General features: G+C 43.1%; 1 protein-coding gene across 4 annotated transcripts in view; it reads left to right on the forward strand.

Annotated features, from left to right (window-relative positions):
• LOC118226451 (E3 ubiquitin-protein ligase HECW1) overlaps positions 1 to 15,253 on the forward strand; it is a 76,222-nt gene that overhangs the window by 21,086 nt on the left and 39,883 nt on the right. For all 4 annotated transcript variants that reach the window (XM_035416067.1, XM_035416066.1, XM_035416065.1 and 1 more), the window contains 4 exons: positions 619 to 726; positions 3,663 to 3,757; positions 9,657 to 9,732; positions 14,080 to 14,249. In XM_035416067.1, coding sequence (XP_035271958.1) covers positions 619 to 726; positions 3,663 to 3,757; positions 9,657 to 9,732; positions 14,080 to 14,249 — 449 coding nt within the window. The remainder of the gene's footprint in view (positions 1 to 618; positions 727 to 3,662; positions 3,758 to 9,656; positions 9,733 to 14,079; positions 14,250 to 15,253) is intronic.

Here is a 15,253-nt window from a genome sequence, read left to right on the forward strand (position 1 = left end):
CAGTCATTTCCTTAAATTCACTTTTTCTGTTCCGGTATTTTTAACAATCTTCCCTGGTAAGCTTCTGATTGTTAAGATGCTGCAGTGTGGTGCTCTCCTCTTTGACAGCTAGCCTCCGGCAGTGCTGGGCCTACAGAATGTAACACACTCAGGCTTGCCAAATCTCCACTCCACTTGCGCTCTGTCTGAAGAGCCTGCACCTCTGTGGGGAGCAAGCGTCTTTCTCAGGCGCTGCAGTGCCATGCCCTACAGCAGACTCACTAACGGATTGATCATGTGTTCAAATGGTATACAGCACTTTGCGTAGGTTTATAAAACACGTTTCATCTCCTGTCTTCGATGATGTGTTGTTTGGGATTTATTACAAGTGCATTTCAAAATCAACAGAGTACCTTCAGAATGTCCACATTTTTTAGTTTTAGTTTTCATCTAATTCTGCTGTTTGTGTGTTGAATAGCAGCTGAATGTCGTCTCTCACCTTTTAATGGCAGTGTCAGTGGCACCTTGCACACAGTAAAGAATATTAGCGAGAGCCAGCTTTGTACTGAACACATCGTACACTGGCAGGCAATAAATAAATGCGGATGAGGGGAATGACTTGTTTATCCTCTTTTTCAGATGAGGTTCTGTCGGAGAACTTTCTGGACTATAAAAACCGGGGAGTGAACGGGTCACACAAGGGGCAGATTGTGTGGAAGATCGACGCTAGCTCGTACTTTGTGGAGGGTAAGTGAACCCTACGGAACGTTTACTGCAAGCTGTATGTTTCCCGTATCAAGCATAACCGTAGCTATTCACACTGCATTCTGAGAGGTATTGGAGTATAATAAGACAGTATTGCACATTTTCTGTCATTTCCAGAATGCACACGACAAAAGTGAGGTAGCAGGTCCCTTTAAGACAATGAAAAAAATGGGCTCAATGATTGAAAAGGGTCAAAAGCACCAAGGAGGCATGTGTGTGCCCTTGTGGTCTTCTGATAATATACAACCCAGTGAAATGTGTTTGTGTGAGGCTTTCCCAAACCTTTATAAATCTACCTTATAATAAAGCCCATTGGGTTGGTATGTGCTTTGGCATATCCATTAAACGTTCCCTCAGGGTCATTGGTAAGTTTTTAGTGTGAGACAGAACCCATTTGCGACAGCTGTACTGCATGCTTCGGCCTTGGTCTGTGTGATATTGGTTTCAAAGTGGTGACTTTTCTTGTGTATCATGTCCTTGCTGAAGGTCCAGGACTGATTTGATGTTTTGTGATGGTTGGAGTCAAGGCGGGTTTACAAACTCAGCTTATGTTGTGTAGGGCTTCCGCTGTTTACCACAACATAATATTAACTGCCTTTTAGCACAAGATCTGTTCTTTATCATTTATAAATTGACATGCCTCACATATTTTAACCATTTTCTACTGCCCCAAAGCCCAAAGAAATGGACTGGAGTAGAATAGACTGGGATTAAAATGGCTATTACACAGGGGTAACTAATCATGTAAACATTGCCACAGAAAATGTGTTTGAATATTACAACAATTAAATGAATTTATTGTGTATGTGGTGCCAACGCCAATGTAAGCATTTGGTTGTGTGTTTGTGTTTCCAAGTCATATCGTAACTCATCTAAAATCTGAATAACAGCATACTGGATATGTTTCAACAATATTTTTCTGGCATCTGAAATAGGAATGCTCAAACAAAAAATAAAAATGTTCCATTTCTGATGCCAATGATTTCTCCTTCAGTTAAACACAGCTTCCAAAGTTTTGTAAATACTAACAGATGCTTTATTGTTGGCGACAGTTTGTGTTAAACCACCTAAAATGTTTAAGTAGCAGCTTGACCAAAACATTTATTTTTGAGATAACATTGCTATGAAGATAATGTTAGTGCTCAGCTGCTGTATAACTTTGACTCTGTGTAGCTAAACATCCAAAACCAAACCGTTTTTCCAATTTAATTGTTTCTTTGAAATGTGGAAAGTGCATCCATACAGAATGTGGTCATGGAAGTACTACATAGAAAATTGTGCTAATTTTCCATCACAAAAATTTAAATTAATATATCGTATTAATTAATTAATATGCCCAGTTTCTGTGGAAGTGTGTGAGCTGCCTACTGTCAAAACATAGGCACTGTGACAGAGTGAAATATGACTGTTAAGGAATTAACTAACTTTTCCATGCAAATGTACACATCTTAATACTGCCCCTTCAGTTATTTCTTTTTTAAAATCACCATTCTGTTGACAGAGATTAAAATTGCCATGGCAATTGTCATCTGTCATGTCACATCAGATAAAATGTTCTGAAGGCATCTTCGTTTTTCACATTTTGTTATTGACCCGAAGTGCATAGCAAATCAAATTACATAGTTAATGATCTCACTTCCTGTATAAATTATGAATCGCTCAGTGAGCTTAAGCCCTGGATCAGTGCCCAATTTTGCAGGACCTGCGCTGAGCACAGGGAGCTTCAATGACGGTGGCGTGCTCGTGAATACAAATAACAGCTTTTAGGTGGAAATGGTGCCCCATTACTCATGTGACAGAGGCCCAGGTGCGGCCGATGGATTCGGTAGGGGCAGGCGAATGTGGAACAGCGAAAACTGTGCCGTTTCCTCGCGGATGTGTTACAACTCTATTTCTGTGAAGCGTAATCGCACAAGGAGAGGGAGTTTTATTTAGCACGGTTAATTCACAGGGGACATCCACCCCCGAGAACACCCGTCTTCTTGTCGTCGGGATTTATTCGCTAACCCAGAATTAGCGGCGGCTTTGTTTGTCTCCGTGTCCCGTGTTCCCACAGCTGCTTTTCTCGTGCCCTCGCCGGCACTGTAACGACAACGGCGGCAGTTAACAATGTCTCGGCTCGAGCATCTCCTGAGAATGTTTAATTGTACACCAATAACAGTGCGTATAGGTTAAGTAATTACTTTATTGTGTCACAGAGTAATCACAAGTGAAAGGCTGAGCACAGGCACTCTATACCAAGAAAACACTTACCAAAAAAAAAAACAGAGACAGGTATAGGCTTGTTTGAAAGCAGAAATTTAAAAAAAATCTGGTATGAAAATTGAAGCACATTCAACAACCTAGCCAATTAATCTAATGTGAAAGTTCTTAGATGACAGGAAGCTCCTCAATACTTATTGTCATGTGTCTGTAAAACCAGTAAGCTATGCAGCACCCTTCTGAATTTAACCTGACCTCCTAATAACCTGACCATGCCAAACATCTTCAGTGCTGAAGCCCAGGTGCCCCATGACTGCTACTGGGCATGAACCTGCTCTCCAACAGCAAGGTTGTAGTTCACAAGGTACCCAGGAAGATCACCAATGTTTGCCCAGTAAAGGGCCACCGGGGTTCGATACACTACTTCCCATCCCTGTGCATGTGCACTTAAGGTTTTCCTGAAGGAATCTTATGTTTGGAAAACATAAGGCATGTGCAGGCATTGTCTAGTTCATGCTCCAGCTACCACAAAGGTCACTTCTCAGCAAAGGGCTTGTGTTTTCACTGACATACTGGATTAGCATTATCTCATTGTCAAACCAGCCATTGTCAAAGCAGAAGTGGCCCTGAGTTTCAGGACAGTGGGTCATGTGTATGGAAAAGCAATTGGTTGCCCTTAATCTCATCCCTCCCCCTCCTCTCTTTCTTCCTTGCAGCGGAAACGAAGATCTGCTTCAAGTATTACCACGGGGTCAGCGGGGCCCTTCGAGCGACCACCCCCAGCGTGACAGTGAAGAACTCCTCTGCACCTGTGAGTCCTCAGACACCTGGGCACTGCCCGTGTCACAGGGAGGGGTTAATGGGACAGATCAGGAGCAGAACCAATAGGAGGGTTCGGGGGGGGGATATCAATGGGAGGAGTCAGGTGGAGCTGCGAGTGGATGGCTCATATAAAGCATGTCGTCTTCTCACAGAGTGCAGCTGTTCTCAGCAGCTGTGAGCGGTTTCTATAGGACTAATATCAAAATGTGTATGACTTTTCTGTATTGTGTAAGACTTATGTTGTGGCTCATAGAATGTGAAGAGGAAGGGTAAAATTTTAAGATTTTCTTTGAGTAATTTTCCTTGTCCCTTTAAAAATAACACGCACAATGGTGAACCTACCATGATAATACTAATAATAATAATAATCATCATCATCATCATTTGGAAAAGGTGTTTTGGAAGTGTTTTAAGTGTTTGTGGTGATTCCCCCATCTGTCTGGTTGCCTGACAGCAGGATTAGTGCAAGATTGCTTCAGATCTATTAATACCTCTCTTAAGAGGTTTCTTGAGGTTCTCATTTCTAATTGCATGTGGCCTGTTTACATCAAGAAGGGCTCTCTCACCCCCTGGACAGTACTATCACCCACAGGAGAAGAGCTCTGATTGGCTGCAATAGCTCTTCTCTCAGCCAATGTACGCAGATTTGTTTGGTTTGTGTTGGGCAATTAGAGCTTGCAGGCAAAACACACACCACACATGGATTCATGCCATCACAAATCCTGCATCATTAGATCACTGTGTTGGTACCGACCGTATTTTCCTAGCCCAGTGTTCTCTGATGGTATGAGCCCAGCCTAGTAGTGTTTGCAGCTAAGTGTAAGTATGGAACATAACACAAAATAATTAATCTGCAGCCACGTGCAGGGAGGCAGTCCCTAAACTCCTCACACATCCGCGTGGCCACATTGACATTACTTTTGTTTGTCTCATTCAATTCAATGTGTACATGCCCCATAAGAGACAGTATGCTTTCTTCCTGGGGTCAGAATAAGACCTCTGGGAAGGGCGCTGCATCCGTCAAAAAAAAAGATTGTGTTTGTGTTATTTTCCTAACCAACCAGTTCCAAACAACTGACCCACCCAATCACAGTGGGCTGTTATAGGGTTTGTCAAAGGTCACTTTTATAACCATCCAATAGTGTTGGCTTGAAGCGTAACTGTGTCCTGCCTCCGAAAACGACCCATACCTCATATGCCCTCCTTTTTAGTCTAGGCTTTGGAGAAACATTTTCACCAACATAGCGCACTTGGGGCATTTGTAATGTGCCTTAAAGCTTCAGTACTCTTCAGGTGCCCTGCTATACACGCTGTGTATATGCACATTAATATCCAGACCATGGTCTCACAAAAGATCTTTTCAATTCAAGGCTTTTGTGCATTTATGGAAACCTAAGCTCTCTCTACACTGAAACAAGATCTGTAAATTAGTCTTCTCAAATTATATCTACTGTAATTCATTTTTAGTCTAAAGGGAGTCTGCAATATAAAAGTCCAATTATATAAAGAGCCTTATTGCACTGATGATAATGGGTTATGTATAGAGTAGCTACAGATTAAACCAAGCCCCTGGGTTGTGAAGAACATTCTCGCTTCTTTTAATTTTTTATTTACTCTATGTATGCAAAAGTATTGGGACAACATCATTTTTGTAGTTTTGGCTCAGTACACACACATTGGATTTGAATTAAAATAATGAATATGAGGTCAATTGGACAATCAGCCGCTCAGTTGTTTTGTGGCCAGCTGTGTTGCTGCATCATTAGTTCCTGTACATGAAAGCTGGCCAAATGTCTACACTTGATTCTAGATATGGAATTTGCATTTGGAGTCTGTTGCTGTTGTCTCTCAACAAAATAAGTATCAACTCCAGTAAACCAGATCATCTTGAGGTAGAAAAATCAGAACTAGTCAATCGGAGACATAGCTAAACATTTGGTGAGTCAACTTTCATACACAGAGCATGTGTGTGTGTATATTCTTAGAATTAGTTGTTAGAATACAGTAACACAGTTGAATTCGATCAAACAAGGGAAGCCAGTGACTGATTGTGATGTTGGTCTCATACTTTTCCAGAAATGGCTGAGTGAGCCCAATTAGATGCGAACATCACTGCGAACGTCATTTGCTGGGAACTAGTTCAGGAGGGTGGTGTTGAATGCTAAAGGGGATGATTGAGTGCAGGGTGAGGGCAGCTGGAATCTCTCCAGGATGGACGTGTCACTCACCCGAAGACGGATGTGAAAAATGTCACATCGCATCCAACCTGATGCTCTCTGTGGTTAGCAGCGTGTGTTAGAGCAAGCGGTCGTTGTGATGATGTCCCAGGGTCAATTCCAGTGTAACACACTTACCCAGAAATCCTGCTTAGGCGAGTGGCGTCCTCTCTGTCGGTTCCGTGTGAGGAGGGCTGCTTTGTCCAGTTCTGGCTCAGGTATTTGGGATACTTACCCACTGACTGGGAACACAGGAGAGTATCTGCGTGCGCTAGATTATCCACAGTGCTCCTTTCACACTGCTGAGATTTTATAGGTTGTGTGTCAAACTGGTTTATTCTTCTATCACTAGTCATTAATTTAAGTCATTGTTTGAGTGTCTCTCCAATAGCTGGAAAAAATCTGTGCCTCTGCGGTTAAATCTAACGTGCACTCAAAAAATAAAATGGGAACTCTTATTGATTTAGGCTTCAGAGTATAGCTGTTCTCTTGCGTATAGGCTGTAGACTCACATTTGATTCAAGCAGAAACTCACTCGGAGCAGTGGACACACTGCTCATTATCTCTCCCTCAGTTATCTCAGAGGGCATTTTCAATGATGCATATTATGCATATTTTTTATGAAATACATTTATATTGTATGTGTGATCATCTAACTTTAATATGCTTGAGCACTGTTGGGAAGCACATGCTGTGTAATTGTGTTTTCTGGTTCTGGGTCTATTTGAACAGAACAAAGAGTGCAAATTTAATTTAGTGGAGAGGTTAAGGATGTAGTGCTGGACACTGCTGTTTGATGGCTTGTGCTCAAAGGCTCATCTTTAGTAACACTGGCAGACAGCTGGAGCATTTAAATGTAGATGGGTTGTGTGGGTTTGCTAGTTAAAATTTGTTTTTTTTGTTTGTTTTTTTATAAAGGAAGGCCATCTGCCTCGAATTGGGATCTGTGTGTTTTTCAGATGTGAAATAAACCAGACACGTGCCATGCCGGTTGTCATGTAACAACTGAGGTTTGGAAGAGTAAATAAGAATACTTTTTTTCTCCCTCTCTCTTAAAGGGGGGGCAGACAGGTCTGCCCTTTGCTTTTATTCAGACAGGCTGAAGGCAGAGAGGGCAGATAGAGAAGGGCTGACAGCTCAGAAGGTATTATGGTGTGCCGGAGATTCACATGTGGCTCAACATTCAGCCGTCCTACAGACTGAGCCGCATATCTCATCAGGATGAGTCATTTTTTGTTACGCATGTATTTTGTATGGACTTTTTTTTATTTTTCCTGTCAGATATGTCTGACTTCTCTTTAGCCCTTGTTTACAGGATATATGGTGTACACGATTTCAGTAGAGAAAAAAATGAAAGCATTTCATTCTGTAGTATTATAATACCGAGTATTATATTAGTAATGTAAAGTTTGACTTAAATACCTTTCTGTCTTCTGTACGTTAGTGCTCAATTACAACAACTTTGGTCTGTGTAGGTTTGAGTAATGTTCTGTAATGTAATTATTTGAAGGAGGGCAAGGATAGAATGAATGATCAGGAGAGCAAAAGAGAGGGAATGTGTGCGTATGTGTGAGTGTACGTCTGTGTGTGTGTGTGTGTGTGTGTGTGTGTGTGTGTGTGTCTATATCTGTGTGTGTGTACGTCTGAGTGTGTGTGTGTGTGTGTGTGTGTGTGTGTCTATATCTGTGTGTGTGTACGTCTGAGTGTGTGTGTGTGTGTGTGTGTGTGTGTGTCTATGTCTGTGTGTGTGAGTGTGTGTGCGGACTCCCTTGCCCAGCTGGCTGCTGACTCACCCCACTGCTGTGTAAGCTGTTCACGTGGGCCCCGGTCCCGTCAGCAAGCAGCCGCACTGCAGTGGAGATTCCTCCCTCCATTTCCTGCTTTTCACTCTCTCTCTCTGCGATTCAGCAGGCAGCACACGTGCCTGAGCCAGAGTCTGACAGACCGATAGCTTTAACAGACCTGCTCCTCACAAATCACTCCTCCGTATCGCCATACCTACAGCCATGCGCTGTGAACACTAATGGCCCCCCCCCCCTCCACCACCCAACAGATCAGGGCCAGTTTTATGCAACATCAATCAGCCGGGATTAATGGTTTTGTTTTGTTTCAATGTGAGAAAATGAACACATTGATAATGTGGCAGTCGGTACAACATCTATCAATGTTTTCATCCATCTAGAACATGTTTTAGCCCGAGGGGTTCTTCCCCCAAACTCAGGATTGCGTGATTGGCTTCGGCGGAAGATTAGCATTCAGAGCCAACGTGCAGCTGGGTTTCTTTGCCAATGAGAAAAAAAGGGGGAGTCTGTTCAGCGGAGTGAAAAGTGGCGCGGTCGCTTAAGAGCAGGATCACAAAGATGCTCTGGCAAAAGACGGCCATTCAGTGTCTGAAGACTGCTCCATTAAAGAGGTGGATCGTGACCCACTTCTTTGAAGCGTGCGGCAGATTCGCTCTGAGCGGAATGCCGTTTTTCCGCGGGCCTTTTCAATGGCGGCTGCGGCGCAGGGGCGGCCATTGTGTTTCACAGCAGGTGTCCTCGGTGCTTTCGCTGTTTCTTCACCTTCAGCGAATCTCAGGTTTCTTGCCCCCCCCCCCCCCGTTCCCCAGAGGCCCGTGAAAAGAGGCGTGGGTTCTGCTCTGTGAAGCATAGCCTTCACGTTATAACTGAAAATCATGCAGCACTCAGAAAACATGACTCAACAACGACCTCTCCTTTTAACAATGCAATCCACATGTCTGTCCTCATGTGGAACATCTCCTCATGTGTCTTTATACTGTGATCCGTGCCTATCCACATAAACATGTTATTTTGTTATATGATAAACGAATAAGCACCAGATGAGTGAACTTATACAGATTTTCTTTGTGAACAAATCCACCAGTGAAGGGAGATTGTAGAGCTTAATACAGGCACCACTCAGATTTTAATCTCTCTGTGGTTGCTGGTAATCTGTGAAGTCTGGTTATTGTGAAGTGGGACCAGGATGGCTTTTGTGTTATACAGTCGAAGAAAGGATTTGCATCTCATTTTGTGCAGCTGGTCAAGACATGTGTGCTTGAATTTCTCAGCATGTGGTTCTTCTTTCTGTGTATTTTAATTTCTCAAAATGCTTAAACTTCTCAATTTAGATGAATAAATCAGGTTTACTTCGTTTCTTACTGTTGTTGAGACATAGTTACACCCTGCTGTGCAAAGAGACTGCTGACTTCAGAAATGCTGTCAGTGAATGTATTTAGGAATTTGCAAACACGTCCTCCAGATTGAAAAATTTAGGATAAAATATACCTCTGTGCAGTTTGCTATTTATTGAAAATTGCATTTTTGAGTGTATGTAGTTTTATGCTGTCGATAAACAGGGTATCATAAAGTCACTGTGAGAGAGGTGCCGGTCTTCCCCGTCGAAGTGTTGTGGATGCAGTTTCTCTCTTTCTGAGAAGACCCATCTCCTGTGGTCCCCAGTTCCCCTGCTTCCTGGAAGCTGGATCAATTGAGCCCTAATGAATGTGCACTATTGATCCGGCCGTTTGCCTGGCCGTGTAATGGGCTTTAAGTACAGCATTCCAGGGCAGGAGGAAAAGAGGGAGGAGTAGAAGACCCGGCTGATTTATCTCTCTGTTTCTCTCTATCGTTTTCTCTTTTCATCACGTAACGCCGTTTTTTTCCGCAGGTGTTCAAGCCTGTCACCGGCGAGGAGGTCATTCAGAGCCAGGGCACCCGGCGACTCATCAGCTTCTCCCTGTCCGGTGAGTGCGCCATGTGCCCGCCTCCGCCGCCGCCCGCCGCTGCCCGCCACTGCCCACCACCGACCCGTCACTCTGTCACTGTCAGTGTTACCATATCGCCACTGACAGGCAGGCCCACTCTTCCCACTGGAGTCCGTTAAGGTTCAGTGCTTCTCTATGGGGATGGATGGTCAGGGTAGTGCAGAAGCCAGGCCTTATTCCAGCCCGTGTATTTGTTCTGTCGAATGTGTTTATGCAGTGTAGCATTGACTTAGCAAAATGGGTTTTGATACTTTTATTATTGGACTCGTTGTTGTGGTGGACGGACTATAAGCAAAGTCAAATTCTGGTGAATGTCTGCGAACAGATACGGACAGAACTATTCATGATTTAACTGTATCCAGGCCTCATTTTGAAAATATTGCCTGCTTTTTTTTACATTCATGCTTCATTTAACCATGTGCTTAGCCATGTTGATGCTCTAATCAGTTTATAAAGCAAGTGATTTATTGTTTAATTATACTGTATATGGTGTGCTTCGCATGCAGTTATTGCACACCACAAAGCTTGAGTTTTAATATGACTAAGACAGGTCAGTGTTTGTTTTTCATCAATCCATTATCATGTTGGCTTGTAGCCTCATTTATTTTTAATTTATGCTGGAGCAGCTATGGGGTGATAAGCCAGTGATACATTCCTACCTAAGGCAAAAGTGAACTTTTTTTTCCGTGAGCAATGCCTGCTCTTTCCTTTCGTGAGAGTGTTTTCTTTTTCTGAGTGCTGAAGTGCCCATGGGCATCTCTGGACTTTTCCATCGAACCCTCCCCATTTTAGCAGTGTTGAGTCAGTCCTTTCAACAAGAACTTATAAAACAGCAAAGTGCTCTGGATATGTTATTTTACTCCTAAATATGGTCTTATGTAATCTTGTCCTGATATGCCTTAAATTCTGTATCACTACTCTTAGAGCAGAGTATGAACAGAGCAAAGAAATACTTTTATCATCAAGCTTTTTAGATACAGTGCTATAGATTCACAACAATCAACACTTTTCTGACCTACAGAAATGTACTGCAGAGGCAGACGTTGATGTAAAGATTTGCTGAGTGGACACGTACTCTAGAAGCAGTCTGCAGTTTCAGGTTGACAAGCTAAGTTTCCATATTTTGGGGAAGGATTTTTAAAGGTTGTTTCTCTTGGCCAGTACCCTCTGTTCAGTGCACCACTGCTGAGATGGTGTTTATATGCATTTTGTTTTCCTCTAGAATGAGTCCTTGTAACCTGAAGACTGCTGAGCTTTTTCTTTTTTTGTGTGTGTGCAGAATTCCAGGATCTCCCACTGCAACAGCATCTAAAAATAATATCTTACACGTCACAAGCTCAGCCTCTATAGAATAGCCTGCAATATACCAAGCCACTTCTGGATGGCTAAGGGAATGATAAGTAGTCCTTGTTTCGATGCACTAAACAGTAAGGGAAAAAAGTTTTGGACAAGGTTTGCCTTTAAGCTTAATGGACTGAGAATAAATGATATTGAAGTGAAATTTGGTAAGAGAAAATGATATCATTTCACTGGTGTGGCTTTGGGTACAGAAAAGACTAAGCATATGTAAGCCAATTGCACATCTTGATTCCCAGTCAAAAAGAGAGATTAGTGGGTATCAGCTGTTCTCTATGAAGACTGATTGCCAATATTAATATGTGCTGTACTCCCCTGAGAAGTACCCTGCTAGCTGCTCATATTATCATCATGTATAATGTTGTAACAGTACTCATTGTACAAGCTTACTAAACCTGACCTTAGATGTATATTATGATATGTTTTTGATAAACACACATGCATGCACGCATGTGCACACGCAGACACACACACACACACACATGCAGATACACACACATATGAATACTGTACACACTACCTTATGAAACCGAAAAGAGAGAAATGCTGCGGTCTGTCATCTCTCTGATTCTCATCTCTCAATTAGATCACATGCTTCACTCTGCGGGGCCAGTATAGCACATCGACAAATCATAAACAAGGGATGAGGCCACATTTTACATCACTAAAATATTTCAGTTTTATGTCACAAATCAATTACTTGTGTCAATATTGTGATGCTTGCTTCCTCATCAGTATTCATGATGGAGGGTATAGGACAGCCCAAGAGCCTAAGAATTATTAAATGATTAAGTGAATATGTGGAATCTTCCGGTCTGAAATAGTTTTGTACATTGCCTGGGGTGAGCATCAGGCTTTAATTATTTTTGTATTTACTCTTCGCGGACAGAACGTGCGATCGCCACGTTATTTTAGATGGCCATCCTTAGCAGGCACAGACAGAGTGACTCTGACCAGGGTGCTTATGGGATTGACTGTGGCGGAGAAGAGGCGCCATGCATCAGCAGTGCCCCATCTCCCCCCCCCCCCCCCCCCCCCCCACCCCGGTTGACACACACTAGTTGGCGTCTGCTGACGGTCAGCGCTTTGCCGTCTCGCTGGGGGGCAAGGTGTACCTGACCTCCTGAAGGCTCGTTCTTCTTCCCACTCCCTGGCTGCCCATCCCTCCCTCCCTCCATCAATCCTTCCCTCTAAATCTGCCTCCGTCCATTCTCTGCACAGCTAAATCACTGCTGTGAGGATAGGCTGTTCCCCCCAATGTGCCTCTGATTAAGCAGCTCGCTGAAATTGATCATTTTGAATATACTGTGCTATTTGTCATCAGTAAAGTTACTGTACACTGACGCTGCGTAGCAGAAGGAATCCTATCACTCTCTTTATTAGCTTTTGGGTAGAAACATGGATTCAATCCATGTTTTTGCTTGACTCTGATATTTAAATGAAACTGTGATTGTGAAGAAAAACAAACCTTTCAGTTAGTATTCTTATCTTAATTAAGGCTTGATTGTGATTCAATTTGAGCAATATAGTTTGCCTGTGTCAAGCTGGATTGTAGTGCCTTGACTGAGAATCTTGAGGTACTGTCTTCCAAGTTTCAGGATCCATTTCGTAGGACTGTTATATGCCGAGTGAAAAGACAGCTCCAGAATTAGGAAGCACATGCCCCTAAAAACTCTTACACAATCCACCCTCCCATCAGTTATCCTTTATTCAGATAGTACAGTGTGCTGAAACAAAGCTAGTAGCGTTGCATTTCTGCAAGTTGCATAAGAATTACAAATCTAAAACTGTATAAGAAAAAATACAGTGTATATACAGCAAAATGCAAAAGTTTGTGCATCCCGGTCAAATTGCATGTTTTGTTGATTTCATAAGTGAAAAGAAGTTAACACAATCTCTGCAGGGCACAGACTTCTTTCCATTACATGTCCATTTTAATGCACGCTTACCTATAGTAATTGTAGCATATAGAATTTAGCCAAGGGACACCCAACTGCTTGAAAGCTTGTATATTCCAGAATTAAATCGGTGGAGAATAAGTTTGATGCTCATGAAGCAGGACTTCCCTCGCCTCTGCGCAAGCTGAGCTTTCAGCAATGGTAGGAGAAGAGGGCCATAAAGGCCTATTAATTCTAACTGAGAAGATAAAGACAAAGTGCTGATTGCTGATTGAGAGGAAGGGCAGCCCCGGCAGCCCGCACTGGGAAATGGCCCTCCTAACTACTGCATGCCATTTATCAGGGGAGGCAAAGAGAGGCAGGGAACAGCCCTTTCTCGTGCTACGGGCTTTGATCAATGGAGACGCGTGAGTGCAGAACAGATAAGGACAGATCCTCTGTCCCTGCCATGCATAAAGGGCCACACCATAGCGCACACCTGAATCAGCTGCATTCTTCAATAGAATTTATTTCCTATTTTTATAGCTGAATGTGGAAAGCACTAATGATCTCCTGAGGGATTTATCCAAACTACTGTATGATTCCATCCACTTCTCAGTATGCCTACTTCCCGTCAGTGACATCAGAGACATATGACATCAGCGTTGTGTCACTTTAGCAGCGTCTTCAGGGTCTCATCGTAAGGTCATCTGATTGTTAACCAATCAGTAGCCTTGAGACCTTTTAAGAACAGGTTGTTCCAATGCGCATAATCATCTGAGTCGGTGGACCAGCCTCACACTCTTCTGAATGCTGAAGGCGTTGCCTAGGCAGTATACTGCATGAAAGTATACCGTAGCAGTATACCACAGGGAAGCACCATCTGTCACCATGCACCCGCACAATTATGTTTAGTGCCTGGGACGTGTGCCATTGGCTGCCAAACTGTGCTTCTGTTTTAACTGGTGGCACAGAAGACTCTTAAAAGGTCATGTTTACCACCAGAGATTAGTCTGTTGTGTCTGGCTTTCCCAACCCCCCGTGGTTGTTTAGACATAAGCTGACAGCCCTGCTCCTCTGCTCACCCGCACAGACTTCCAGGCTGTGGGACTGAAGAAGGGCATGTTCTTCAACCCCGACCCGTACCTGAAGATCGCCATCCAGCCCGGCAAGCACAGCATCTTCCCCGCCCTGCCCCACCACGGCCAGGAGAAGAGGTCCGGCATCGTCTGCAACACCATCAACCCGGTGTGGCAGAGAGAGGTGAGAGGGGCTGCCTGGGTATTTCTGTACTACGCCACGACTGCTGATCAGCAGCGATGTCCTCCATGTGACTAACCTTTAATAAATACCGTTCATTTTTTCCAGTTAGAATAGAACAGACTTGTCACACAGTTCTCCAGGTCCTATGTGGGTTTGTGGGTCTCTCTGCCTTTACTGAAGCAGCCTTTGTATTCTCTTTTTATGTGGAGGCTGCCATTTTCTGGATGACACAGCTATTTTGTCCTGAGATAGATATTGTAGAGTATATCCTAGGGTGAATATTGTTGAGACTAATCTAATGGGAATTACAGTCTGAAAACACTTTTTTCAAAATAATAGACTGTCCTGAGTGGAGTTCTGTCTGAAAGTTTGTGAGTAGCGCAAAGTGGTCATGTGTCCATTTTACATTGAGCTCGCAGGTTAGTTTCCAGGTTCATTCGGAATGTTTCCAGCAGCTGTTCCCTCACGGACTGTCTCTCCAGAGAAGCCGCATGCTTTGTACTCTGGGATTGATTTCTTTTCCCTGTGTGATGGTTTCACAGCGGTGCCTTGGGACCTTACTAAACTGAGCAATGCTCGATAAATCCTTTAAGTATGATGTATAGGAACAAAGGATTTAGTGTGTTTTCAATCAGTTTTTACATTGAACAGGACATCTGTTGAATATTAGGTCTAAATCCGATATCAATAAGTGAGCCAAGTAACCCTTCATTGCTGTAATCAATTTCAATTATTCTGGAGGCTTTCCATAGGGAATGTAATAATAGATGCATGGAATGGACCACTGTATAAGTCATACATAATAATAATAATAATAATAACACTAATAATAATAATATTATCTGATGTCATTTACCGATTCCCAGCATGTTCTTATTCCATGTTGTTCCGTGTTGTGAAACTGACTGGTTAATACTCTGCATGATGGACAGTTAAGGGTAGCAGTTACAGAGCTGAGGTCCAGAATTGGAGCCCTGTCTTAATTCTGTGTGTGATCCATCTTC

This window comes from Anguilla anguilla, chromosome 4 (genome assembly GCF_013347855.1).
Source record: "Anguilla anguilla isolate fAngAng1 chromosome 4, fAngAng1.pri, whole genome shotgun sequence".
NCBI classification, from domain to species: domain Eukaryota; kingdom Metazoa; phylum Chordata; class Actinopteri; order Anguilliformes; family Anguillidae; genus Anguilla; species Anguilla anguilla.